This window comes from Platalea leucorodia (assembly GCF_965183815.1).
Source record: "Platalea leucorodia genome assembly, chromosome: 8".
Taxonomy (NCBI): Eukaryota; Metazoa; Chordata; class Aves; order Pelecaniformes; family Threskiornithidae; genus Platalea; species Platalea leucorodia.
In genome coordinates this window covers 36,168,665-36,195,976 of record NC_138830.1, presented here as the reverse complement: position 1 = coordinate 36,195,976, position 27,312 = coordinate 36,168,665, and the positions used below count along the sequence as shown (strand labels likewise).

Here is a 27,312-nt window from a genome sequence, read left to right as displayed (position 1 = left end):
TGGGGCACTGCCTTTATCCCTGGTGCCGACGTGTGTTAGAAACCTCTGGTCCCTGCGTGTCCTGCTTTGTAATTAAAAACGTCTGCCTGACAAGGAAAGCCACAACTCGCTCCTGGAAGCATCTACCCAATGCCACGCGTGTCTGTGCACTACAGAGATGGTCCGTGTGTGTCTCAAGGAAGGCGGGAGGCATTTCTTTTTGCTCAGAAGGGAAGGCAGGCTGTATTTTTCTTTTTTGCAGTAACCTTGCAGAAGTCGCTGTTCACAGCCTGCAGCTCCCCACGCCTTGGACCTCCCCGGCCCTTCTCCAGCAGCAACATGCGCTCGGCCAGCACGCTGGTGGCCGGCTGAGCAATGGGGCCATGGCATCTTTCTGCTGATGATGCCAGTTATCAGCCAGCTGCGGCGTGGCCCCAGGATTCCCAAGGTAGAGGAGACACGTGCCGCCCTGTGGCTGTGTCCACCCTTGCCTCTGATTTTCCACCCCTCGTATCACCAGCCCCAGACGGTGATTTGCATTTCCCCAGCAGCAGGATCTGGGCTTGTGCAGTCTGGTTGTGTCAGATCCTGAGGGCCTGTCCTGGATTTCACAGGAGGGGCTGAAGTAAGGAGCAGAGGCAGCTATCCCCTTTGCTGTCGATCTCTCTGATGTGCTTTATAAATGGAAATGTGTAGCGGCCTCTTAATTGGGCCACCTTTGTAGGGCAGGCCCAGTGGGGGAGCAGCCCTGCTCCGGGTGCACTGGGTGACTGATGGTGACTGGCAGAGGGGACAGGCAGCACCAGTGAAACCCTCCCCAGAGCAGTTTGCAGCTGCGCTCGTTAGCAGAGACAGCCTCTTCTCCCAACAAATTTACCTTCCTCTGCTGTGGATCACAGGTGCCCTGTTTCCACGCAGGCTGATAATTTACAGGAAGGTATTGATTCAGGTAGCAAAGGTTATTTAGACAAGCTCGGGATGGGTGTTTGTGCCTCGCTCGTGCACTTTGCACTGCTGTTTGGCAGCACCTTGCTGCTGGCTGCACGGAGCCAGGCTGGGAATGGAGATGGAGCCGCAGCTCGGGCGCAGGGTCCGGGGCACAGTGGGGCAGGGGGGCTTGCACTGACCCTGCAGACCTGCTGCTCCCCTGCTCGTGTCCTCCAGCCTCCGTGTGCAAGCAGTACAAGCCGGCTGGGCTTGTTCCCAGGCTGCCTGCCCCATAAACCCTGGTGTAGGCACAGGCCGTGCCTTGTGGGGTCTGCTCTGGCCCCTGCGGCGCTTTCCTGTGGCTGGCCAAGGACAACGCCACGGGGTAACGTCACAGTTCCTCCTCCATGCAGAGCCACTGGCTGTGGCCGTGAGACCACATTCCTGGTTCATGATCTGTATCGATCCCCCAGGAGCCAGTCCCTGCCTGCTGGAGAGGCACGGCAGCCATGGAGGAGGAGGAGGAAGGCACTGACCCCCTGCTGGGGTTGGGAGAAGGGAGTCGCAGAGGGGCTGAAGGAGTTTCAAATGCGGTAGCTTGGGCTGTTGCTGCCCAAGCAGTCGGGGTGTTCCCAGGTTAAACCCTGTCCCTCACCTTCCAGGCTGTGGTTGCGGCTGGTGTTTAGCAGCAGAGGGGGAGGAAAACCACACACCCAGCAATATGACACACTAATATACAACGTGACCCCCCCGACTTCCTTCCCGTGGCCTCTCCGAGCCCGGCCCCAGGAGCCGGTCACCTCCCTGCTTGCTGGGATGAAGGGAAGTGACACTCCCCTGCCTGCCTTTCCTGAGCCGGCATGGGGAGGGGGCCTCGGTGCACGGCCCTCCTCTGACGGCGAGGGGCAGGGAGCCAGAAAAATACCTCCTCGCAGCCAGCACATCATCTGCGTTACACCACGCTGGGCCCCTGCCCCTCGCAGCCGGCGGAGATGAGCTGACCCAGTTGTGTCAGCGCGAGATGGGCTCGGGCTGCGATGGGAATGGGGTGGCAGCAGGCATGCACGGGGCTGTTCATCGGCTCGGGGGGAGTCACTCGCTGAAATGAATTTGGATTAATTCATTTCCAATGACTGGGTGGGCAGGAGTGTCAGGGCCATCCCTTGCAGCAAGGGCAAAGGCACTCTGGTGCTGGGAGCACATTCAGCCTCCGTTCGACAGCTGTAGCATAAAGCAGAGACCTCGTCACCAAAGGCAGCGCAGCCCCTCTGTCCTAGAGGGACCACTGCTGGTGGTGGGAGGGGGCTTCAACCTTCCCGTGCAGTCGGGTCTTCAGGCACCTTCGTGCACACTGCCAGCCACCCAGGAGCCTGGAAAACTCGTAGAGCCTGCGATGCTCATCTTTCCTGCAGCCCTTAGTCTTGCTTTCAAGCAGCGGGCTTCTCTGCCTAAGCAGGCACCAGCTGTGGTGCAGGAAAAGCGGTGACCGGCAGAGAGAAAACGAATGCAGCGGCTTATGCATCTCGCGCCAGTGCAGAGCGTAATGACCTTGTCATGACAGCAGAGTGTTTGCCACCCTGGAACAAATGCAAAACAATTGTGATGATTCAATTACAGCTCCTGTTTTGAATTGCAATTTCACTCCCTCTGTAGGTTAATTAGTAGCACAGCCCCGGGCTATCTGTGGCAAGGGTTTGCAGCAAAGTACATTAAAATTCAGCTGCATGCCATTAATGAGCGGCAAGGTGCTTTTCCAGGCGCAGGCGTGCTTGCCTTCTTCCTTGCAGCGCTCAGGTGCCTCGCTGAGAGGGAGAAGTAAATACTCAGCAGTGGTTAGGAGCTGGTCTGTGGCTGGGAAACCCCTGGCCTGAAGCCCTGAGCTGCTGCAGGCTTGCTGGGTGATGCTGTTTGCATCCCTGCTGCTCCCTGTGCCTGTTATCAGCTTATATCTTGGGTCCTGCTGCTGTGGTTGGGTTTGAGATTCTTTGCTGGGGGGTGCGTGGGCAGGGTCGCCTGGGCAGCCTCAGAGCTGCCTCTGCTGCTGAGGACCTGCCCTGAGCCCCTTCAAGTTGTTCAAGTTCATTTCTCAGCTGTAAGAGAAGAGCTGGAACCAGGAGCAGCTAGCCCATGGCTCTAGCCTACAGGGACCCTTCACCCCAGACCTCTGCGAGTTCCCCAGGAGACACCCATCAGGCTGAGGAGCAGTTCTGGTGTCTGTAGGAGATGCTCAGTGCAGTGATCAGCTCATGGGAAGAGAGGGAGGGAGGCAGATGATGCCTTCCCTCCCTGCTTGTCCCTTCTGGTCAGCTTTGCCCCGTGCTGGGGGCAGCGCTGGCTGCTGCGGGCAGTGCTTACAGCCTCTGCCTCTCTGCCTCTCTGCAGGTACATCGAGAGGAAAGCATTCCTGGAGCGCGTGGATCACAGGCAGTTCGAAATCGAACGCGACATCAGACTGAGCAGGATGAAGCCCTGATGTGCCAGGGGTGGCCGCGGGGGATCCTGCTCCCTTCTGTGCCCGAGCGCTGGCTGCGGGCTGCCAGCCATCGCCAGACCACCAGGCACGGAAACCGTTCTCTACCCGAGACTCAGCCTGTATGTCTCAACGTACAGGTTTTTCCTTTTACTGTAATAGTTTGGGGAGGGTGTTTGTCAGTGGGCAGGGGGCACTTTGAGGGTTAAATGGTCCAGCAGGTGACAGAAGAGACCAGCATGATTCTGGCAGGCGGCTTTCCAAGGAGAAGAGATGGTAGCACCCATCCTTTGCCAGCCTCGGGTGCTTCTGGCAGCAGGAGGAGCCCCTGAGGCTGGGAGGGTGCTGGAGCCTGGGTTAAGGCTCGGCTGGTGTATTTGGTTGAGAGAAGAGCTGCAGGAAGATTTCATGGCTGCTGTGCACGTGTCAGCTGTGGGATTCGGGGCTGGAGCCCTTCTCCCTGCTCTGCCAGCCCCGCAGCGCTCCCTGCCCCTTCGTGCTGCGCTCCTGCCTGGGCAAAGCCGAGCTGTCTGTACTTGTGTGTGAGGTCTGATGATGCTGGGGGGGTTTAAGCAAGGCGATGAAGAAATCCTTCCTTGTTCATGCTGTCAAGAAGATGGGAGCTGCTGCAGCCGGCAGGACGGGCCAGGATCCGAGCGTTCACGTGAATAAAGTATTCCATCCCGACACTCTTGCATGCTGGCAGCATTGTTTGTGTGGGAAGCAGAGGACAAAGAAATGAAGGGTCACATAATGAGTGTCTGACTGTGATCGTGAAAATCCCTGCTCAGAGGTGGCCGGTGTCTGCCTTGATAGCAGCCTGAGGGTCAGGGCAAGTGCTTGGATCGCTTTCCCTCTGCAGTACTGGGGGGTGATGGGGACAGCGTAGTCCTCCTGTAGCAGTGCTACAGGAGTAAGGAAACCCACCCAAGGCCTGGCCATGCAGGGACATTCAGCAAGTGAAGCTGCCTGGGAGGGCAGACCGAGGCGCCTGGGTGTGGAGCAGTAAGCCGGAGCTGGAGGCCAGCAATGCACTGTCATCTCGGCCATCCCTTCTGCTCTGGCTGGCTGAGAGCAGCAGCTCCCGATGTTCGGCCCGTGCACACCCTCGGAGCAGAGGTGCTCGCCAGCCTTTCCCCATGGGGTGCTCTGAGCCCTTTCCGTGGGGCAGCTCGTGCCGGCGCTGCGCTGGGGGGAAAGCGGCAGAAGCCCCGTCCTTCCTGCTAACGGGGCGAGTGATGCCGCTGCCGCTGGCCCCTTGCCTGCGGCTCTGAACATGGTCTCAGCTTTGGGCTCGCGTGTCAGCTGCTGAGTCAGCCCTTGCTCTGCGGCCGCGTTGCAGGATAGACGAGAACAAAACACCACGTGCTCTGGGGGAGCTGCAGCCTTTGGCACCCTGTTAGGTACAGAATCAGCTGTTATGGACCTGCTTAAACAAGCCTGAAATTGGACAGAAACAAAACAACGGGGGTGATGACATGTTTTCATCTCCAAACACTTCCAAGCCAGTTGCTTTGGTTTTGGTTGCAAAACCAACTGGAGTCCCTGTCTGGGGCACCGTTGCAGGGAGGTTTCAGCTGGGGACTCCTGGCTGGCAGCGAGCAGCCTTGGCTGCTGGGCTGGACCTCTGAGGGGGCTGCAGCGTAAGGCAGGTGCTGCTCCAGTAGCCGGGCTGCTGGCCCGCTTAGGGTGGTGCAGGACCATCTCTGGCCCCCTCTCTCCTCCCCATGAGCTGGGCTGGGGAGCCAGCTGCGTCCTGCCCTGCCTGCAGGGTCCCTTCCCAGCAGGGACCCCAAGGCAACCCAGGGCTTGCTTTGCAGCAGATCCTCACTGACGGCGAGGTGCACGGGTGGCAGCTCAGCCAGGGCGGCCGCAAGCGGGGCTGGAGGGCTGGGCCCGCTGTAAGCACCGAGCAGGCAGCAGGGGAAATGATTTGCCTTTTGCTGTGCTTTGCTCTGCTGGGGCTGAGGAGAAGAGGAGGGGATATTGGGGATCTTCTCTGCCCTGTGTCCCCCCGTGACTGTGGTCCTGGGGCCTCGCATGCAGCACGGACGTAGGGAAGGGTTGTGTCACCCCCACACAGGCTGGGTCCCCGCAGCATCTGGCTCCTTGGGGGCTGCCAGCTGAAATCCTCGCCGTGGCACAGGCATCCTGGCTACTGCTGGGTGCTGCCTGCAGTGTCGGGCCTCTAATGCGGCTGCGTTTTGGGGCTCATTCTGCTCCAGCAGCTCAACAGCACCTTGGGGTCTAGAAATGGACGATAATGCTGTGTGTTGTGTTATAAGCAAGAGCTGAACAGAGATGCAACAGGGGAACCTTTGGAGATCCCGAAGGCCAGAGGCACCAAACCCAGTCCTGCTCTTAAAAGCCTTAAAGAGCTCCAGGCTGTGTCCACAGAGAGCTCTGCAGCAGCATCGGGCTCACTGGGGATGGCTTTGGATTTACATGCACGCTAACAGTGTGGTAGTGGGATCTGGCCAGCACAGCCTCCACTGGCACGCTGGTAAATTGGGAAAATCGGTGACCCCAGTGTAAGGGATCCTGCCTGCCAGCCCAGCACTGCTCTCCAAAAGCGCTCCAGCTTCTCTTCTCTGGGTTTTTTTCCTTCCCTTCAGCTGAGCAAATGTGGAAAATTTTGAAATTTTGGAAGCAACCTGGCCTGCTGGAAAAGTGCGGTTTAACAGCTGTGGCCGAGAGCTTCGGCTCCCCTCTCCGCCGGGCTCCCCAGCTCGCGGCAGTGTGGCGTGCCCAGCTCGGCTCGGAGGATGCCGGGCTGCGGTGCCAGCTCCCGGCCCGGCAAGCTGGGACGGGCTCAGAGGGACGGCCGGGAGGCAGCCTCCAGCCTGGGGCTGATTCCTGGCTTCCTCCGCACGCACTCCCAAGTGTCCCGCGTTTTTGCTTGGTTGGATCATGTATTCCTCGCCTTTCTTTTCCTGAAGACGAGGAGTGATTTACAGGTCTCCAGAAAACACAGCTTGGCTGCTTAGGAAGGAAAAAAGAAAGAGCCAAAACCTCACTCCGCTTGCTATTTCCATCACCCGGCCACCTTCCCACGAAGGGGGGTGGCCCCAGTACCCGCCAGCCCTCGGCATCCTCGCCGGCCCTGAGCTTTCTGGACGGAGAAAAGCTCCCAGGAGATGCAGATCCCTCTTTCAAGACATCCCCACCTTGAACCGTCTTCTCTGGGAAGCTCATGTGGGTCAGGACCCACCCAGGGCATTTGCTTGGGATAATTTTGGCCCTGCAAGGAGTCCCTCATGGCCTGAGCATCACCTCACCCTGAGGAGCTCCCCCTTACCCGGCTGCCTGAAGGGGCCCCTTGTGCGGCTGGACCCCGAACAAGGCAGCGATTGTGTCTGCGTGCCCCGACGGTCGGGGCTTCTGCTGCAGCGGCCGCGTTCCAGAGCCGCAGCAAAACCAGCTGCGTCCAACCCGCACCCGCGGGCTCACCTTCACGGAGCTGTTTGTGGGGTTTGGGGAGGCTGTTACAGGGCCAGGGGAATCGCGGACGGGGAGGTAACATCGTGCGTTTAAAGCTGCTCCGGTGATAGGGATGCGGGAATAAATGACCGGCTCTCGATGTGGGAGGAGGTTGAGAGCTGGCTGCCTGGGGGGTGCATCCCGCGGGCCCCTGCTGGGCCATCCCAAGGACCATGATGGGATTGGGGGGCAGCCGAGCCACCGTGGGGCAAAGTGTGACGCTGTGCCGTGACACAGGCGAGAGGAGGGAGCAGAGCATGGGGCTGGCCCCGGAGGCATCTCCCTGCAGCCGGAGCAGCAGTTCTCCGCAGGGACCGGGGCCACGAGGAGCTGCTGCCCAGGAGGTGATGCTGAGGGCATCGCATCCTCTTCTCCAAGCTGCTGTTTTCAGCCTCTCCCACTTCTTTTCCTTGCAGCAATGTCCTGTCTGGCAGCACAGCAGGGTTTCTGGCTGCGGTGGGTTCAGGGCTAATGGGGAGTAACAGGGCAGCTCCCAGGTCTCCCACCCCATCTGAGTGAGGGTCCCCACCCCAGGTGGGTGCTGGCACCAGCATTTGAAGTTCAGCCGGAGGCGGTGGCACAGCCAGCCCTTCCCACTCCCAGCAGCGAGCCCTGGCCAGGGGCGAGGATCAGCGCCAGCCCTCGCCGGGGGATGAATGGGGAGATGAACAGAGCTGCTACTGTTGGGGCAGCCCAAGGCCCGCGCTCCGCCTCGGCTTTTCTGGAGATGAGGGGGTGCCCCGCCATCCTGCTCTCCGGAAAGGCGAGTGGTCTCTCCCACCGTGTCCTCTCCACAGCTAAAAACCAACCCAGCACCACGGAAAGGCATGGGGATAAATCCTTGTTGTGATCCTGTTGGGTCCCGTGATATTACAAGCCAAGAGAAATGTCCTCATTATTTCCAGAATATTGAAGTCTAATAAATCCCGTCCTGCCTTATAGGATTTATTTCTCCGTTCATTGCTAGGCGACTCAGTCCCATGTAATCCTATTGCTGCTCCAGGAGGCGGGAGGCGGCTTTCCGAAGCACGGACCTGGCGGGGCCGCGGGCAGGTGCTGCAGGCAGGAGCAGGCAGCCCCATCCAGAGCCACTGGTCCCCGCTGAGGATGGCTCCAGACCCACAAGTGTCGCAGTGCCACCCCCTTTCCCAGGACGTCCCACTGTTCTGGAGCTGTATCCCGGCATGGGTTCACCAAAACACATCCCATCTGACGGCTGGGGCACGGCTGGGCCACGGCTGGGCCAACAGAGCGTTAATCGGCAATTAGCCAATTAACACAGCATGGCATGGCACAGCACAGCCTGCTCCCCCGGTCCCATGGACACGCACCATGCTCCCCCGAACCCCCCATCTGGGGCCCTCCAACACCTTCCCATGCCAGGACCCAGCGGGAAAAGCTGGGAAAAGCTGGGCCCGGCAGAGACAGTCCCCCGCAGACGTGGCAGCAGCCTGCCCGGTGTGGAGCCGGCTGTGCCTGGCTCGCCGGACACGGGGGGACTCTCCCAAAGACAATGACGGACACACGAATATGGCTGGAAATTTCACCAATGAAGTGTTTTCCATAGCAACCATCGCTGGGGCAACCTGCATCCTGAGCAGCATCCATCCCAAAACACCCAGTCCCGCATCCGCCGGAGCTGGTGAAGAGCCATGGTGCAGGACCGGTGGGGCCCTTGCCGTACCCCACCACCAGCAGCACGGGGATGTTCCAGCTGCACCGACACGGCTCTGAGCATCCCCAGCGCCGCAGGGGCCCTGTAACGCTCCACTTTTGATCTTCTTTTTGGCATTTCATTTTCTTAGAGAAGGGAGACCTGTTGGTGCCTGTCACCCCCCGGGCACTTGGCTGCGGAAGCAGGGGACGCGGGAGCTGTTGCCAGCTCAGGGCGCTCAGCAGATGCAAGCAGCAATTTTGGCTCCGATGTACCAAAAATGGCTGGGATCAAGTACCGACAGGAGATACTTTGATCTCGGCATCACCATGGGGAGGAGGAAAAATAAAATCCCTGCTGCTCTTAAGTACCAAAGCGTGAAGCTTGCAGCCCCTCTGTGCCCACCCGAAGCCGTGCAGTGGCAGGTTCACCCTGGGGACGCCCCAGGGATCCCAGGAGAGACCCTCACCCCCGGCCGCACAGGCCCTCGCCGGGCTCAGGGTCTCCGAAGCAGACACACCGTGGCCTCGTGGGCTTGGCTGTGGTGGCGGGAGTGGGGCCGGGGAGCTCGGAGCCCATCCTGGGAATGCCTGCAGGGCTCAGCCCCTGTGCTGTCACCGCTGTCACCGCTGCCACCGACAAGAGGAAACCGCAGTCTTTTCAGCTGCGCCTGCCAGGGTGGCTGCGGTTTGCGGGCGCGACCACAGTCCCTGCTGCTGGATATCTCCTACCCTCGGCCGTGCCTCAGTTTCCCCGTCCGCCAAAAATGCAGAGGAGAGCCTGGCTCTGAGCAGGGGACGGTGCAGGGAGGTCACTGGTGCTGGGGGTGGTGGGTCTCAGGGAGCCGAACAAACCCTGCTTTTTGGGGAAGGGCACATGTTTGCAACCTGGCCTTGACTCTGCCACCGCACACCGGCGTGGCCCGAAGGTAGCCCCCGAGGGCGAGAGGAAATGCCGTAGCGGGGGAACGTGGGCCGGGAGGCACGTGCACGGGCAGAGGTGCATTCCTGGCCTGCCTCGGCACGTGCCGCTCGCTCGCCGGCCCCGTGGCTCTCACGCAGGCTTGCTCGCCGCCTGCTCGCGCCTGCACCCACGTGGCCCTGGGCACGCTTCGCGTGCTCCCTGCACGTGCGTGTGTTTCGCACGCTGGCTGGGCACCCCTGCCTCCTGTCTGCTCCGTCCACATTCACACACAGCCCCATGCCCTCACTGCTGGTGCACACCTGGCTCTTGCACACCACTGCACTGGGCCACACTCGCTTGGTGAGCAGCATGCGTGTCCGTGCAACATGCGCACGTCCGCGGCTCACACACATCCCTGCCGCTTGCACGTGTCCCACAGGCCATGTGCCTCCATGCAGCTCACCCATGTCCTGCAGCTCATGCACGCCCACGCAGCTTGCGTGCGTGGTAGATCACACAGGCCCACGCAGCTCACCACGTCTTGCAGCTTGTGTATGCCCGTGCAGCTCATGTGTGTCCTGCAGCTCGTGCATGCCCACACAGCTTGCACGTCCCGCAGCTCACACATCTGTGCAACTCGCAGACATGCCTCCCACGAGCTCCCAGCTCGTAGGGAGCCCCGCCGCTGCCCTCCCAGCCTTCTCCCAGCTCCATGCAGATGCTGGCAGCACCGGAGCTGCGGGCGGGAACTGCGGCTCAGCGTGTGGCGGCGTCAAGCCCGGGCTCGCCAGCCGTCGAGGCGCCTGCGGGCCACGTGGCCGGGCTGTTGGAACAGGCTGGGCGGGCAGCGTGCCAGCTGCCGTGGTGTGCCGTGCATGCCGGGGTACGCCATGGTGCGCCACGGTGTGCCGTGTGTGCCGTAGTGTGCCACGGCGTGCCACGGCGTGCCGCGGTGTGCCGCCGCCCCGGAGCAGCTCCCGGGCTGGGGCGGGACATGGCGCCATGGGCAAACCAACGGGAGGGGAGAAGGGTTTAGAGCCGGGGGTCATTTCCGATGCCGCCCCCAGGTGGGACTGGGACCCCCCCGCCCAGAACAGCCCCCGTTACACACCTGCTGCATGCCTGTTGCACGCTTTCCACGCACACCTCCCCCTGCTACACAGCCGTTACACACACACGTCTGTGCCCAAAGCCCATTACACACTTGTAATGCACGCCCCTGCCTGCTACACCCCTGTAATGCCCCGTGACAGCCCAACACCCCCCTCGCACCCCCTGCCCGTCACACCCCAGTAACGCTCCTGTGTCCCCTGCCTGTTACACACCTACAACATCCCCGGTGCACCCCCGTTCCACAACCACCAGATGCCCGCTTACCCCCGTTACGCCCCCAATGCGCCCCCGTTACCCTTTGCATGCCTGTTACGGCCCCTGTTACCCTTTGCATGCCTGTTACGCACCTGTTACACACCCTTTGCCCTTTGCATACCCTTTGCATGCGCGCTACACGCCTGTTGCACGCCCGATACCCTTTGCACAGCCATTGCACACCCGTTACCCATCCTTTGCAGACCTGTTACATGCTGTTTATCCTTTGCACACCCTTTGCACACCCTCTGCACACCCGTTATCCTTTGCACGCCCTTTCCACACCCGCTGCGCACCCTTGACCCTTTGCACGCCCTTTGCACGCCCGTTGCGCAGCCGCTGCCCTTTGCACACCCCTTACACACCCGTTACACGCCCTCCGCACGCCCGTTACACGCAGCGTACTCGTTGCACCCCCGTTGCACGGCCGCTGCACGCCCGTTGCCCTTCGCGCACCCGTTACACGGCCTTTGCGCGCCCGCCGCGCGCTCTTCCCCCCCGCCCCCCCGCCCCCCGGCCCCGCCGGTGCCCCCGGCGGCCCCGCCCCGGCCCCGCCCCGCCCCGCGCCGCCCCGCCCCCGCCGGGCGGGCGCAGCCAATGGGGGCGGGCGAGGCGGCCGGGCCCGGGCGGGCCCCGCGCTGTGAGGAGCCCTGCGGCGCCGCCGCCGCCGCCACCGAGACCGGGACCGGGACCGCGCCGCCCGCCCGCCCCGCCGCCCCCGGCCCGGCCCCGGCCCCCGGCCGACCGGCGCTAGGGCCGGAGCAGCCCCGCGGGAAGATGAACTACCTGGTGAGCGGGGGCCGGCCGGGGAGGGAGGGACCGGCGCGGGGGGGGGGGGGGGGGGGGGGGGGGGGGAACCTCCCGGCGGGGCCCGGGGACACGCGTGGGCCCCCCCAGGCAGGGCGCGGGGCCCCGGGGTAGCGGCTCACAGGGTCCTCCCGGCCTTTGCCCCGGCGTGGAGGAGAAGGAGGAGGAGGAGGAGGAGGAAGGCCGCGGCCCGGCCCCCGGAGCCCGGGCAGGGCCCCCCGCCCCCGCAGGCCGAGCCCCCCGGCGTGACCTTGGCCCAGCCCCGCCGAGGCCTCGCCCCGCGGCCCGGCGGCACCCCCGGGGGGACCCCGCCGGGGCCACAGGGCCTCCCCAGGCCGCGGGCCGCCTGCCCGGCGGGGCGGGCGCCGGCAGCAGGCAGGGAAGCCCGGCGGCAGCAGGCAGCAGCGGGCGGCCGCAGCCGCCCTGCCCGGCCGCTGCGGGGAGGCGGGAGGGCCGGCGGGTCCGGTCCCGCCGTCCCGGGCGGTGGCGGGATCCCACTGCAGGCCGCGACCCGTCCCGCCGCCGCCATGGCACCGGTGAGCCCCGGCGGCGGGTCCGGAGCGGCGGCAGGTGCCCCCGGGCCGCGGCCCGGGCAAGGCGTCATGGCGCGGCCCCTGCCCGCCACGGGGGCGGCCGGCAGCCCGCGCCGGAAGGGGCCGGGGCCCGGCGGCGGCCGGCGCGGGGATGGCTCCGGCCAGGGCCGGGGCCGGGGCCGGGGCCAGGGCTGACTCACCGCCCTGGCACTTCCTCCCCGGTGGCGGCGGGAAGGGAGGGAAGGGCAGCGGAGGGCCCCCCGAAACCGGGGAGGCGGAAGCGCCCGGCCCCTTCCTAGCACCACCTCCGGGAAGGACGCGTTGAACTCCAGGGGAAGGAACAGGCGGCTGGAGTAAGGAGATCCCTGCTCGGCAAAGCCCCCGGCCCGCGGGGCTGCGTCCCGGCACCGGGCGCCGTCGTCCGCCGGGATGACTCCCCACCGGCCGGCGGGGCCCGGCTCACCGCCCTGGCGCGGGGCTCTCTTCCAGAACGTGCTGGCCAAGGCGCTGTACGACAACGTGGCCGAGTCCCCGGACGAGCTCTCCTTCCGCAAGGGCGACATCATGACGGTGCTGGAACGCAACACGCAGGGGCTGGATGGCTGGTGGCTCTGCTCGCTCCACGGCCGGCAGGGCATCGTCCCCGGGAACCGCCTCAAGATCCTGGTGGGGATGTACGACAAGAAGCAGCAGCAGCAGCAGCAAGCGCCCGGCCCGGCTCAGGGGCAGGCACCGCCGCAGGCGCCGGTGCCCCAGCCAGCTCTGTCTTACCACCACCAAGGGGGTTACACCCCGGTGTCGCCCGCCTCGCAGTACACACCCATGCACCCTGCTTATGCTCCCCAAGGGGACAACGTCTACTTGATGCCGGTCCCCAGCAAGGGACAGCAGGGTCTCTACCCAGGCTCGGTGCCCACCGGACAGTTTCCGCCTGCCCCAGCTAAGCAGCCACCCGCCTACCCAAAGCAGACGCCTCCACACGCCTTCCCCAGCCCCGGCCAGGAGATCTACCAGGTGCCCCCCTCCCTGGGCCAAGCGGCAGAGGCATACCCCGGGGGCTCTGCCAGCCCCCCCCAGGACGTCTACCAGGTTCCTCCCTCAGCCGGTCAGGCTCAAGACATCTACCAGGTGCCCCCGTCGTTGGACATGAGGAGCTGGGAAGGGCACAAGCCCCAGGGAAAGGTAGAATGGGGGTCCTGGGGGGGTGGCAGCGTGGTTGCGGGGTGCTCTGTGGTCCACGGTGCCAGGGCTGTGGGGCTTGGGCTTATCTGCCTGCTGCTGTCTCTTGGAGCAGAAGGTCCTTGCGCTCATCGCGGGGGGTGTGTGGACGTCCTTCCCCATGCCACTGGCAGGAGCCTGCATGGTAGGGGGGTCCCTGCGGTGGCTGGGGTGCCCAGGTTGGTGTGGGCTACCTACCTCGGGGCTGGCACAGCATTTGGCACTCGGGTCCCCTTGGTCTCTCACATGGGCTCTGCCAGTGTCACTGAGAGCACGGCAGCCGTGCCTGGGGTACGCACGGGGTGCTGCTAACCCAAGAGCCGCTGAGAGGTGCCCCTTGGCCGGACCCTGTAGCTATGGAGGTAGCTGTGGTTCGTGGCGTGGTGCTGAGATGTTTCCTCCCTCCTGGGGGCATGGGCAGGGGCAGGCAGCTGGTGCCAGCGTGCCCCAGCCACGTCAGGGAGCCTGCCAGTGCTTGCCGGTTGGCTTTGCTGGTGAGGCAAGGGTGAGCGACCAATCTATCCCCAACATGGGGATCCCAGTGCTGGGCTCCTCCTGGCTCTGCCACTTCCCTGGCACGTCATCCGGGGGAAGAAGAGCGAGGTGCTTTCAGTATCTTTTTTTCCGGGACGGCTGCTCTGACTCACACCTCTGGGAAGCAGCCCGTGAGGGGGGGCAGCTGCCAAATCATGGCCAGGGCACGGGGAGCATCCTAAAAAGGAGCACCAGCCTGGCACCTCTGCTGGTTGCTCAGACCTTCTTGCCCCCTGGTACCGGCTGGGCAGGGTGCCGCAATGCTCTGGGTTTCGTTATTTGCCACTCTTGTGTCACCACGGTATGGCGAGGTGGGCACCGAGCCATGGGCAGGGATCCGCCAACGCCCCTGTGGGCGTTGGCGGATCCCGGCCCATGGCTTGGTGCCTGAATCGGCTGGTCCGTTCTGCACGCCGCGGCCGTGCCGGCTGGGCTTTGTCTCTCACCGAGACTCGCCGCTATAAATAACTGGTGATATCATCCCCCGTCGCTGTGAGAAGCGTGCACGCCCGGCCGGGGAGCGCCCTCCCGTGGGCACCGGTTTGCCTGGTGCCGGACAGCCTGGTACAGGATCCGGCACCCATCCGCTCTCTAGCCCTGTCGCTGGGTTTTGGGGGGGCTGGTGTGGGGCAGGGGGCAGGCTGGGGATGCTCAGCAGTGCCCACCTCTGCCCTTTCCCTCTTGCCAGGTGCTGGTGCCTACCCGCATGGGGCAAGCGTACGTCTACGACTCCCCCAAGGGCGAGCAGGATGAGTACGATTTCCCTCGCCACCTCCTCTCCGCGGGCTCCCAGGAGATCTATGACGTGCCACCTGTCCGAGGGGGGGTCCCGAGCCAGTTCAGCCAGGAGGTGAGGCTGGGCAGGGGGCACGGAGGGGGGTTGCTGGCTCCATCTCCCAGTGCGGGAGATGCTCTGGCACAGCCTGGGATCCAAACCTGGGGAAATTATACCCAAAGCTGGGCATGTTATGGGCCTTGGGGCTTCTTCTGGTGCCTTCATCCTTCCCAACTGGTCCCTGGGAGGAGGTGGGTGCCCATACTATCCCTGACAGGCTGTCCTGTGTGTGTGTCCCCTCCAGGTTTATGACACGCCTCCCATGGCAGTGAAGGGTCCCAATGGGCAGGACCCAGGGCAGGAGATCTACGACGTGCCCCCCAGCGTGGAGAAGAACCCGCACCAAACTGTAAGTGCTGCTGGGAAGCTCCAGCTTCTCCACATAAGAAAGACACATCTTGCAGTGGGAACAAACATTCACTGGAACAACCTCCTCAGGGACGTGGTGACGTTCCTGGCACTGGAGGCTTTCAAGATGTAAGGGGCAGGGTGCTAGGTGGTCTCATCTAGGGGATGAGCTCAGACTAGATGATCTTTTGAGGTCCCTTCCAACCTGAGCTGCTCTAGGATTTTGCGATTCCTGTCCCAAAAGGGACGTGGGAGGCTGGGGGTGCTGTGGCAGGGCTGTGCCAGCCTCCCTGGGAACAGGGGTGCCCATGGGGTGCACGGCTCTGTCCTGGTGGGCACCCAAGCACTGTCTCGTGCACCCGGGGCTGGCACTTATGTGCGCCGCAGCACGGCACAGCCTGCCTGGGTGTCCACACGTGACCCAGGCTGGCTCTCCTGGCAATGCTGACAGTGCCTGCTGTTGCCCTTGCAGGTGTACGACGTCCCCCCCTCGGTGAGCAAGGATGTGCCGGATGGCCCAGCACGGGAGGAGACCTATGACGTGCCCCCTGCCTTCACCAAGCAGAAAACCTTCGACCCCTCCCGCCACCCCCTCATCCTGGCCCAGCAGGAGCCCTACTTGCCGGAGGATGTCTATGACGTGCCACCGACGGCTGGGAAAGGTGCCCCTGAGCCGCCGCTCTCCCACGAGATCTACGACGTGCCCCCCAGCCTCAAGAAGCTGGGGGGGTCGGCCTTCCCCTCCCAGGAGGTGTACGACGTGCCCCGGGACCTCCACGCCCTGGGCAAGGGCTCCCTGGACACGGAGGGCGAGTACATCTATGACGTCCCGCCACAAGTGGACCGCGAGGCCAAGGGCGCTGATGCCAAACGCCTCTCGGCCTCCAGCACGGGCAGCACCCGCAGCAACATCTCCACGTCCTCGCTGGATGTGGTGCCTGTGAAGGAGCCGGCCAAGGGAGCCAGCAAGGAGTTCTCCCTGGACTTGGACGCCGCCATGGAGATGCTGGCCAAGCTGCAGCACGGCGTCGGCGGTGCCGTCTCCTACCTCATGTCCTTCATCGGCGCCAACTGGCGCAGCCCTGAACACATGGAGGCCAATGCCGCCAGCATCCGCGGGGCGGCCGAGGGCGTCCGGACGGCCCTGCGGGACCTGCTGGAGTTTGCCCGGGGGGCGGTGGGCAATGCCGCCCAGGCCTCCGACCGCTCCCTCTACACCAAGCTCAGCAAGCAGCTGCAGAAGATGGAGGAGGTCTACCAGGCCCTGGCACGGCACGGCCAAGCACTGGATGCTTGCCACTGGGCCCCGAGTGCCCTGGCCGGTGGCAAGCCAGGCACGGATGACTTGGAGCACTTCGTCATGCACTCGCGCGGCGTCCCCGATGACACCAAGCAGTTGGCCTCTTTCCTGCACGGCAACGCCTCCCTCCTCTTCAAACGGACAAAGCCGGCGGCGGAGAGCGGTGGCCACGGGCCCCCTCACCCCTCCGACAAGGCCAGCAGCATCCAGTCGCGTCCCCTGCCCTCCCCGCCCAAGCTGCTGGCCCAGGAGTCGCCTGATGGGCCCTACGAGAACAGCGAGAGCGGCTGGATGGAGGATTACGACTATGTCCACCTCCAGGTGGGCGCGGGCAGGGGGGCTGCTCCCCACGGGTGGGTTTTGTGCCAGTGGCTCTCCGGCACACGGGCATTGGGCAGCTCTGACTGTGGTGGTGCTTCTGCTACCCACATCTTGCTTTTACCCTCCGGCTTGAGGACTGTGGGAACCAGGGGTGTCCCAGGGCAGGCAGGGGCTTGCTCCCAGCAAGGCTGGTGTTGCTGACCCCCATGTCATGCCCTTTCCTTCCCTGCAGGGCAAGGAGGAGTTTGAGAAGACCCAGAAGGAGCTGCTGGAGAAAGGCAACATCATCCGGCAGAGCAAGGATCAGCTGGAGCACCAGCAGGTAACGGAGTCAGGGCGGGTGAGTGCTGCTGGGCACAGCTCTTGGGACGGGCAGGGGGCTTTGGGTCCTGCTCCCCTCGTACCCTCTGCTGCTGGTCTGGACCACAGCCCCCTCTTGCTTGGTTGTCCCCGTGGTGGGTTCTGGCTTGCCTCCCATGCCAACACTGTGCCAGCAGAGAGGGGTATCGGCACGTTGCTCCTGGAGAGGAGCCTGGCACGGCTGTCCTGGGGCTGGCACTGTCCCTTGCTGTTTTCCCTGGGGCACAGCCATCACCCAGGGCCGGTGGCCACAGCCACCCATGCTGGTGGCTCCGGGGAGGGGAGCGGGCACTGGCTCGATGGCCATCCTGCCTCACACCCATCGCTCCCGCAGCTGAAGCAGTTTGAGCGGCTGGAGCAGGAGGTGACACGCCCCATCGACAACGACCTGTCCAACTGGAGCCCCCCCCAGCACTACGGCCCGGCGCGGGGCGGCGGGGCCCTGTGTCCTGCCGACCGCCAGCTCCTCCTCTTCTACCTGGAGCAGTGCGAGGCCAACCTCACCACGCTCACCAACGCCGTTGACGCCTTCTTCACTGCCGTCAGCACCAACCAACCCCCCAAGATCTTCGTGGCCCACAGCAAGTTCGTCATCCTCAGTGCCCACAAGCTCGTCTTCATCGGGGACACGCTGTCCCGCCAGGCCAAGGCCCAGGACGTCCAGCACAAGGTGATGCACTACAGCAACCTCCTCTGCGAGATGCTCAAAGAGATCGTGGTGACCACCAAGGCAGCTGCCCTCCACTACCCTTCTCCCGCTGCCTCTAAGGACATGGTGGAGCGCGTCAAGGACCTTGCCAACAGCACACAGCAGTTCAGGATGGTGCTGGGCCAGCTGGCGGCTATGTGATGGCCCTGGGCTGCTGTCCCCTTCCCGTGGCCCCCACCCTGTCCCCAGACACGCATCCCCCTCCACGAGACCCCTCTCTGCCCGGTGTAAGCGGACATGTACATAGAGACTCCCACGCTCACCGGGGGCCTGGGGCTCCGCTGGTAGAGGGGTGAGGGGCTGCGGCCATCATCCCCCTTCCCTCCGGCCAGAGGCCAGGACTGGTATTGGAGCTGTGCCCATGATGGATGAGAGCTGGGAGGTGGATTTGTGCCCGTGCCCATTCCCTCCCCAGTATCCTCTCTCTGTACAAAACTGGCGGGTGTTCTGAGCTGGGAGGCAGGATCCCTGTTGAATTGAGACAGGGCTGTGCCTGGCAATGTGGGGTGATGCTGTGGCTGCTCCCCTCTTGGGAGGGCTCCCGAGTGGTCTCCAGCACATTTCAGTTGTGTGGAAGCTACTCCTCGCAGTAGGGCAGCCCATGTTGGGGAGCAGCAGGGGAGGGATGGGATGTGCTGTCCCCCTGTGCACCAGGGGCAGTGGATAAGGGTGCCCAGGGGGTAAGGGGTGACAGGAAGGCTGGGGGCAGAAAGGGTCTGACGTGTGTGTTCTCACGTCTCGGGTTTTGCTACCGGACCAGCTGTAACCGAAACGCAAACTGAAATTGGTGCCTTTTGAACACAGGGGAAGCTTCCGCTGGTTCCCGGAGCTACGGAGTCGCAGCCCCCCGAAACTCAGCCCCCTGCCCCACAGCAGCATAAAGATTTACCTAGAATCCCCCCCAGCTCCTGGGTGTCTGCGTGTGCCTGCTGTGGGGAGTGACCCACTGGAGAGTCACTGGTGCGTCCTGTCCCCTCAAAAGACATCACAGCGCAGGGAGGGTGTGGGTACAAAGGGGGTTGTTGGGGGTCCTTGACCCACAGGGTGGGTCTGTCACCATGTCCACCTTGGCGTGGGGATAGCCGCGGCGGTGCTTGGCACGTCCCAGAGGGCCCCCAGCCCTCCAGCACCGGCACCGCGGCTCTGGGGAAGCGGCTAAAGCGGGTTCCCCCCCGGTCCCCCTGCCCTGTGGGTGTCTACGTGTGCGCCGCTTGGGACAGGGACGCCCTGGGCAGGGGCTGGGGTGTCCTGTCCCCCCCAAAGACATCGCGGCACGTGGAGGCTGCAGGTGACAAGGGGTTTATTGGGGGGTTGGGGGACCAGGGTGGGTGGCAGCACAGGGCAGCGGGGCCCCCCCGGCCCTGACTCTGGGGGGCTGCCGTCCCCCCGCCGGCGGGGTGCCGGTGCCCCCCTCAGAGCACCTTGCCGGGGTTCATGAGGTTGTGGGGATCCAGCGCGGCCTTGATGCGGCGCAGGGTGTCCAGCCCCTCCTGGCCCAGCTCCTCCAGCAGCAGCGCCCGCTTGCCCAGCCCCACGCCGTGCTCCCCGGTGCAGGTGCCCCCCGCCGCCAGCGCCCGCCTGTGGGATGGGGGGGGGTCAGGGGATGGCATGGGGCCATCTGTCCCTGTCCCCCCGGGGGTCCCCGTCCCCACCTGCCCAGGCGCTGGGTGAAGGCGTGGACGCGCCCGGCCTCGGCCGGGTCCTGGGCGTCAAAGACGAGGAGGCAGTGGAAGTTGCCGTCGCCCACGTGTCCCACCATGGGGCCTGCGGGGCCGCGGGTCAGGCGGGGCGCGGCGGGGAGGACGACAGCCCCCCAACCGCCCCCCGCGGCCCCGCTGACCGGTGAGGCCGGAGTCCTGCAGGTCCCGCTTGGTCTCCACCACCACGTCGGGCAGGCGGGAGATGGGCACGCAGACGTCCGTGGAGTAGCCCTGGGCCGGGCAGGGCAGAGCCGTGGCGCCTGCAGCTCCACGGGGCACTGCCGCCATCGTCCCCGTGCCCGTCCTCACCTGGCAGCCGGGCCGCAGGGCCAGGGCGGCGTACCAGGCGCTGTGGCGCATGGCCCAGAGCCGCCCGCGCTCCTCCGGCTCCTCCGCCCAGGCCAGGCCGGAGCCGCTGTTCAGCCGCACGATCTCCTCTGCCGGTGGCCGGGAGCCCTGCGATGGGGACGGGACCCGCAGCAGCCCCGGGCACCCGGCCCTCGCCCTGGGACCCCAAGTCCCCATCCTGGGCACCCATCCGTGCTCCCCCTGGCCCTGGGCATCCGTCCCCATCCCCGAGCCCCCCAGACCCTCAGTCCTCCAGTCCCCAGCTCTGGGCACCCATCCCTCACCCTGTTGACCCTGAGTTCCCCCAGGCAATGGCCCTGAGCACCCATCCCTCATCCCAGGATACCCCTGCTCCCCCCGTCCTCTGTCCCTGGGCACCCATCATACACACCATGGCCCCCCATCACACCCCTGGTCCCCCTGTCCATAGGCACCTGTCCCTTGGCCTGGCGACACCCTGGTACCCCGGTCACCAGCTCTGGGCACCCATCCCTCACCCTGCTGACCCCCCAGGTGCCCCACATCCCACTCTTGGGCACCTGTCCTTTACCCCAGGACACCTCAGATCCCCCTGTCCCTGGGCGCCCATCCCTGGGCGCCCACCATGGCCCCCAGCCCCAGGCGCGCTGTCCCCGACCCCGCTCAGCCCCTCCCCGTGCCGGCGCCGTCCCTACCTGTCTGCTGCTGCTGCTCGGCCAGGCCGCGCCGGGAGCCGTGGAGCTCCAGGAGGAGCGTGGCCGCTGCCGGCAGCTCCAACCCGCTGAAGCGGCTGCAGGCACCCGCCATCACCTCGTCCAGGAACTCTGGGCGGGAGGAGGCCGCACTGAGCCCCGCCGCCAGCCCCCAGCCCCTTGGCCCCACTGCCGGCCCCTGGCACCCACCGATGCGGGCCACGGGCACGGCTGCCTGCAGCACCTGGACGGTGCAGGCCACGGCCGCCCGCACGCTGGGGAAGGTGGCGGTGGTGACGGCGGCAGCCTCGGGCAGGGGGTGCAGGCGCAGCGTGGCCTGCGTCAGGAAGCCCAGGGTGCCCTCGGAGCCCACGAAGAGCGAGGTCAGGTCGTAGCCGGCTGCCCGCTTCCTGCGTGTGGCCAGTGAGCGGGCGCCCGTGTGGTCCCTGCCCAGCCCGGCCCGGCCCCCCGGCACCCACCTGGCCTGGCGCCCGGGGCCGGCGGTGTGGAGCAGGCGCCCGTCTGGCAGCACCACGCGCAGGTTGAGTACGTTGGGCCGCATGGTGCCGTAGCGCACCGCGTTGGTGCCCGAGGCGCCCGTGGCCGCCATGCCGCACAGCGAGGCGTCCGCCCCGGGGTCTGCGGGCAGGGGATGGGCAGGGGACAGGGATGGGGATGCGACGGGCAGCTGGTGCGGGGACGGGGCCGTGGGACGTCCCCATGCTGTGCCGGGACAGCACCCTGGGAGCCCGGCCCCACGGCAGCCCCAGTGCACCCCTGGGACCGGGGGGAGCCCAGAACCCCTGGGACTATGGGCAACCCCATATCCCTGGGGCCACGGTACCCACTCCCCCATGCACACCCCTGGGACCATGGGCAACCCCATATCCCTGGGGCCACGGTACCCACTCCCCCATGCACACCCCTGGGACCACAGCACCTCAGTGGGGACCCCCAGCACCCTTGGCACCACAGCACACCCATGAGCATCCCCAGCACCTCTGGGACAACAGCATCCCCAGCCCCATGAGCATCCCAGCACCCTGGGACCATGGCACCCCCAGCCCCATCAGCACCCCTGCTACACCCCTGGGACCACGGCACCCTTGGCCCCATGGGCACCCCAGCACCCCCAGTGCTCCCAGCACCCCAGCTCCACAGGCGTCCCCGCCACCCGCAGTGCCACCACCCCCTGCCCTGGGCCCCCCCGGCTGCTCCACGGTACCGACGGGGAACCAGAGCCCGGTGCCACGCAGGTGGCTGTTGAGGGCCTTGCGGGTGACACCGGGCTCCACCGCCACCGAGAAGTCCTCGAGGCTCAGCTCTGCGATGGCGTCCATGCGGCTCAGGTCGAAGCAGATGCCGCCCTGGCACAGGGGCACCGGAGGGGCTGGGCATGGCCGGGCACCGAGAGCCCCGGGCAGGGGCCGGGCAGGGGGTGCCGGGGGGCCTGTACCTGCACGGCGTTGACGCCACCCTCGAGGCCGGTGCCGGTGCCGAAGGGCACCATGGGGACGCGGCAGCGGTAGCAGAGCGCCGCCAGCTCCTGCACCTGCCCCACCGCCTGGGGCCACACCACGGCGTCCGGGGGAGCGCAGCTGGGGGACAGGGCGGCACCGCTGACCCACGGACCTCCCCCTCCCCAGGACCCTTCCCCTCCCCACACCCTTTGCCTGCCCAGACTCTTCCCCTCTTCAGTGCCTTTTCCCCTCCCCAGGACCCTTCCCCTCCGCAGACCCTTCCCCTCTCCATTGCGCTTCCCCAAACCAGGACCCTTCCCCAACCCAGTCCCTTCCCCTCCACAGACCCTTCCCCTATTCCATGATCCTTCCCCTCCGCAGACCCTTTCCCTCCCCAGGACCCTTCCCCTCCCCAGACCTTTCCCCTCTCCATTGCTCTTCCCCAAACCAGGACCCTTCCCCAAACCAGGACCCTTCCCCAACCCAGACCCTTCCCCTCCCCAGGACCCTTCCCCTCCCCAGACCTTTCCCCTCTCCATTGCTCTTCCCCAAACCAGGACCCTTCCCCAAACCAGGACCCTTCCCCAACCCAGACCCTTCCCCTCCCCAGGACCCTTCCCCTCCCCACACCCTTTCCCCTTTCCAGTGCTCTTCTTCCCCAACCCAGACCCTTCCCCAGCCCAGGACCCTTCCCCTCCCCACACCCTTCCCCTCTCCGTTGCTCTTCCCCTCCCGGGCCCTGGGCACCCACGTGTGCATAGACTCATCGTGGCCATGCTGCTCGCGCACTGCCATGGCCGTGGAGACGTTGGGGCCCCCGACCACGGCCCTCAGGGCCTCCACGAAGTCGGGGGGCAGCGGGCGCTGCGGGGGGGGGCGAGGGCCCTATCAGGGCTGGGGTGGGAGGGTCCGGCCAGGGGGCCATGGGCCGGGGACCCTCGCCCACAGCCGAGGGCACAGGGCCATGCCGGCACCCCCAGCCCTCTGTGCCCCCCATCCCTCTGTGCCCCACGGGACCCCCGTGCCCCCAGCCAGCCCCACCTTGGAGCAGCAGCTCCGTCGCCCCAGGGCCACCCCCGGCCCCAGCGCCCGCCGCAGAGCCATGGTGGGGACGGCCATGGTGGGGACGGCCACAGCCAGGGCCAGGACGCTGCCCTCCCCGCCCCACGGCCCTTCCCCTCCCTCCGGCCGGCGGCGGCACTGGCACCTTAAGGTGGCTCCGGCTGGCAGGGCTGGGACAAGCGTCCCCTCCCAGCCGGGGGCCCTGTGTCCCCAGACCCCCTGCCGGGGGTCCCCACACCGGGACTGCTGTCCCCACGGCTGACCTGCTGTCACCATACCTGCCCTTACCACCCCACCCACCCCACCCCCCGTGTCCACCTGGGTGTCCCCACACCTGAGCTGTGTCTCCACACCTGGCCATGGCCCCACATGCCCACCCAGGTGTCCCCACCCCAGGCCACATGCCCCTGTGGCCGACCAGGTGTCCCCGTTGGAGCCCACGTGCTCCCACACCTGGCCTCGTGTCCCCACGCCTGGTGCGCAGCCGAGTGGCCCCAAGCCTGCTCAGGTGGCCCTGCACCTGGACATGTGCCCCTGCCTGGCTCAAGTGTCCCCAGGGGAGGCTGCATGGACCCAGACCTCCTGCCCTCCTTGGCCACGGGTCCCCACGCCCAGCCAGGTGTCCCCTGCCTGCTCTGGTTCCCTGCGCTCAGCCATGTGTCCCCGCACCTGGCTGGGGTTCCTGCCCCCATGGGAGGCCATCTGTCCCCGTGCCTCCAGCCTTCCCGGCCAGCTGTCCCCATGCCCCCCAGCCTCACGTCCTCATGCCCGGCCACATGTCCCCACCAGCCAGGTGTCCCCATGCCTCCAGCCGTGACAGCCACGTGTCCCCATGCCCGGAGGAGTGTCCCCGCGACCACCGCGTGCCCGGCTGTGTGTCCCCCCACCGTCCGGCTGCCCTGCGCCCCCCTCCCACCCGTCCCGGTGCCGCAGCGAGGAGGCAGCGCGGTGGGGGTGGGCAGCACTTTATTGCCGGCCTCAGTTGGCCGCCAGGATGGAGTTGATCCAGTTGCGGAGCATGGTGACGCGGGCGTAGACACCGGGCACGTTGGGGTCGCAGGTGCTGCTGCCCCAGGAGACGATGCCCACCAGGGTCCAGGCGCCGTCCTTCTGGCACACCAGCGGGCCCCCGGAGTCGCCCTGCGGGCAGCGGGTGAGGGCAGGGTCTGGGGGCGAGGGGGGCGGGGGGCAGGGGGGGCCCGGGGGCACCTACCATGCAGGAGGAGGCGCCGTCAGCGCCGGCGCACACCATCACATCGGCGATGCGGTACCCCCAGTACTGCTTGCACTGCGCGTTGGTGAGCAGGGGCAGGGCCACCTGCTGCAGCACCGCTGGCGTGTCCGAGGCTGCGGGCGAGCGGGGCAGCGTCAGCGCCGGGGACGGGGACAATAATGGGAATGGGGCCAGGGAGTGGAAAGGGGATGGGGATTGGGATGTGGACAGGCATGAGGAGGAGCACAAGGACGAGGACTGGGTTGGGGTGGAGAGGAGGACAGGAATGGGTCAGGATTGGGGGCTGGGGACATGGATGAGGAAGGGGATGGGGATGATGATGGGGTTGAGGATGGGGATGAGGATGCATTGGGGACTGGGATGGGGAGGAGGATGAGGACAGGGATGGGATGAGGACAGGGATGAGGAAGGGGACAGGGATGAGGATGAGGATGAGGATGAGGATGAGGATGAGGACAGGGACGGGGATGGGGATGGGGATGGGGATGGGGATGGGGATGGGGACAGGAAGGTGCGGTACCATTGGGGTCAGTGAGCCCCCAGCCGGTGGTGACGCAGGTCATGCCCCCTGGGAAGTCGTCGGTGGCCTGGGGCAGGCAGACGGGGGACACGCGAGCCGACAGCCGCGCCGGAGTGGCCAGTTTGAGCAGGGTGATGTCGTCGCGGATGGTCAGCATGTTGAACTTGGGGTTCTTGAAGACCTGGAGCAGGCGGCACCGCTCCCAGTGCCCGCACCCTCGGCCAGGGTGCTGGGCACCGAGGACACCACAGGGACCAACGGCGACCAACAGCAACCAGTGGGGACTGACGGGGATCCCGGGCAATGGCCCTGCGCGTCCCGGGCTGACGGGGTCCCTGGGGTGCAGATGCCAGCCCCTGGGGCACAGGGGAGCAGGGCCACAGCGGGGACTCATGGGCACCCCAAGCAGCAGACGCCAAGTCCTGGGCTGATGGGGGCCCAGGCAGCAAACCCCAGCCCTGGGTGGCAGGGACACCCCAGGGACACCCTAGTGACCAAGGACACCAACAGGGACACCCCAGGGACACCCACAGGGACTCGGGGGGACACCGGGGGAGGCAAACTCCAAATCCCCATCTGAGGCGCACCTAGGGAACAGGTGACAACCCCAGGCACCAATGGGTGCCAGGGAGCAGGGAGCAGACCCCAAACCTCAGGACGACGGGTCCACCAACGAGCCCATGTCCCACCCGGGGTTGCTGCTGGCCAGGGACCTTGGGGCTGCCCAGGGCCCACTGTGGGGCAGCCCCCAGCCCAGGGGCACTGGGGAGCGGGGACACCCCAGGTCACATCACCCACAAGGACCGATGGGGACCCTGGGTTCCTGACCCCCATCCCTTGGGGGTCCTGGGGATGGGATCCCGATGCCTGGCGTGAGGGGGAGCAGGGACACCCCAGGGGACCCAAGCCAGGGATGCGGGGCACCATGGACACCCCAGGGGACCTGACCTTGAGGTTAAGGGGACACGGGACCCCCTGTGGACCCGACCCACAGGACAAGGGGGACCCGGGGCCACAGGGCTCCCCGTGGTGGCCACGGGACCCCGCAGACACACAGCCCCCACACTGGCGGTACCTTCTCAATGGTCAGCCTCTGCTCATCAGGGGAGGGTGCGTCCTGGTCGTACGCGCCCACCACCACAGTGTCGGTGGTCCTGGACACAGGCAGGCGCTGAGCACCGGGCACAGGGATGGGGTGCCCTGGGGACCCCGTGCCCGTGCCCAGCCCCGGGGTGGTGGGTGGCAGAGCCGGTGCCTACCTGACGCCGCAGTGGGCAGCGGTAACCACCCAGTTCTCGCTGATCAGTGACCCGCCGCAGAAGTGGAAGCCGTTGTAGCGCTGGTGGGGAGAGCTGCCGTCAGCAACCGGCACTGCCGGCACCACCGCCGGGGTGCTCTGTGCCTGGCCCCCACCCCGGCCCCCGCCCCGGCACCCAGCCCGGCACCCAGCCCTGCCGCGGGCACTCACCTGGAGGGACACCTGCCATGGCCAGGACCCTGGCACTGCTGGCTCCCCGTTGACGATGCGGTTGTAGCCGCGGATGACGGGCGCGATGGCAGGCACACCACAGCCTGTGGGGCACAGGCAGCCATGGGACGGGGGCTCTGGCCACCCTGGCCCCATGCTCCCCCACTGCCACCACCTCCCCAAGCCCCGAGCCCACCCCTCCGAGCCCCATAGCCCCACGCACTCTCCAGGGAGAGGGTGGCATGGGCAGAGCCCGCCAGCGCCAGGCAGCTCAGCAGCCACAGCAGAGCCATTGCCACTCGTGGAGACAGACCCTGCCTGGGGCTTGGCGCCTCTTATACCCGCTGCTGGGCATGGCTCCACCTCTGGCCTCGCTGCCGTGGCCTCGGGAGATAGCGTGGCACCCAGAACGGTGCCAGGACGGGGCCTGGGAGCACAGCACCTGGAGCCAGTGGCCTTGGCTTTAACGTGCTCCTTGGCCCTGGTGCTGGCACTGGACACCAGTACTGAGTTCCCCAGTACATGAGAGACAGGGACATACTGGAGAGAGTCCAGGGAGATATGGAAGGGACAGGAGCATCTCTGATGGCTACAGAGGGAGGGTGCAGTAGGACAGAGGTAGGCTCTTTCCACTGGTGCCCAGGGCCAGGACAAGAGGCGATGGGACAACCAAACAGGCAGGAGGGTTCCTCTGACTATCAGGAGACACCTTTTCACTGTGGGGCGACCGAGCACTGGCACAGTTTGCCCATGGCAGCTGTGAAGTCTCCATCCATGGAGATACTCAGAAGCCACCTGGACATGGTCCCTGGGTGGCCCTGCTGGGGTAGGACCAGGTGAGCTCCAAGGTCCTTTCCAACCTCAACCACCCCATGACTCGGTAACAGACAGGCCGAAGAACACATTAAAGCCAGCACTTAGACCCAACCAGTACTGTCCCACGGCCCCAGCCAAGGCCACTGGCTCCAGGTGCTGTGCTCCCAGGCCCCGTCCTGGCACCGTTCTGGGTGCCACGCTATCTCCCGAGGCCACGGCAGCGAGGCCAGAGGTGGAGCCATGCCCAGCAGCGGGTATAAGAGGCGCCAAGCCCCAGGCAGGGTCTG

The 27,312-nt window shown here is 65.9% G+C and overlaps 4 protein-coding genes across 6 annotated transcripts in view; 2 read left to right on the top strand and 2 right to left on the bottom strand.

The window, feature by feature from the left end:
- Positions 1 to 4,054, top strand: part of CFDP1 (craniofacial development protein 1) — a 68,005-nt gene extending 63,951 nt beyond the window's left edge. Inside the window, exons 9-10 of one of the 2 annotated variants that reach the window (XR_014229079.1) lie at positions 242 to 427; positions 3,289 to 4,054. Coding sequence is in view for 1 of the 2 variants with exons in the window: in XM_082320602.1 (XP_082176728.1) it covers positions 3,289 to 3,379 (91 nt within the window). In the remaining variant the exon portion in view is untranslated. The remainder of the gene's footprint in view (positions 1 to 241; positions 428 to 3,288) is intronic. The other variant, XM_082320602.1, reaches the window with a different exon arrangement.
- Positions 4,055 to 11,466: 7,412 nt separating this feature from the next.
- BCAR1 (BCAR1 scaffold protein, Cas family member) lies at positions 11,467 to 18,629 on the top strand (the record flags this gene model as incomplete). 2 transcript variants are annotated; one of them, XM_082320995.1, is made up of 7 exons in its annotated part: positions 11,467 to 11,570; positions 12,611 to 13,303; positions 14,562 to 14,723; positions 14,953 to 15,057; positions 15,529 to 16,677; positions 16,910 to 16,999; positions 17,372 to 18,629. In XM_082320995.1, the coding sequence occupies 7 exons, from the start codon at positions 11,559 to 11,561 to the stop codon at positions 17,885 to 17,887; spliced, it is 2,727 nt and encodes a 908-aa protein (XP_082177121.1). In that variant the 3' UTR covers positions 17,888 to 18,629. The 2 variants fall into 2 exon arrangements, with proteins under 2 accessions (XP_082177121.1, XP_082177120.1); XM_082320994.1 differs by lacking the exon at positions 11,467 to 11,570 and having other exon boundaries at positions 12,551 to 13,303.
- A 426-nt stretch (positions 18,630 to 19,055) lies between these two features.
- Positions 19,056 to 23,044, bottom strand: LOC309594191 (putative D-lactate dehydrogenase, mitochondrial; the record flags this gene model as incomplete). The annotated part of the gene is made up of 10 exons (XM_082319589.1): positions 19,056 to 19,324; positions 19,399 to 19,510; positions 19,587 to 19,677; positions 19,756 to 19,883; positions 20,469 to 20,597; positions 20,676 to 21,104; positions 21,691 to 21,832; positions 21,922 to 22,063; positions 22,677 to 22,789; positions 22,967 to 23,044. The coding sequence occupies 10 exons, from the start codon at positions 23,042 to 23,044 to the stop codon at positions 19,159 to 19,161; spliced, it is 1,530 nt and encodes a 509-aa protein (XP_082175715.1). The 3' UTR covers positions 19,056 to 19,158.
- A 921-nt stretch (positions 23,045 to 23,965) lies between these two features.
- LOC309593986 (chymotrypsinogen 2-like) lies at positions 23,966 to 26,502 on the bottom strand (the record flags this gene model as incomplete). The annotated part of the gene is made up of 7 exons (XM_082319191.1): positions 23,966 to 24,127; positions 24,201 to 24,334; positions 24,742 to 24,922; positions 25,817 to 25,895; positions 26,001 to 26,080; positions 26,210 to 26,313; positions 26,433 to 26,502. The coding sequence occupies 7 exons, from the start codon at positions 26,500 to 26,502 to the stop codon at positions 23,966 to 23,968; spliced, it is 810 nt and encodes a 269-aa protein (XP_082175317.1).
- Between the last annotated feature and the right edge of the window lie 810 nt (positions 26,503 to 27,312).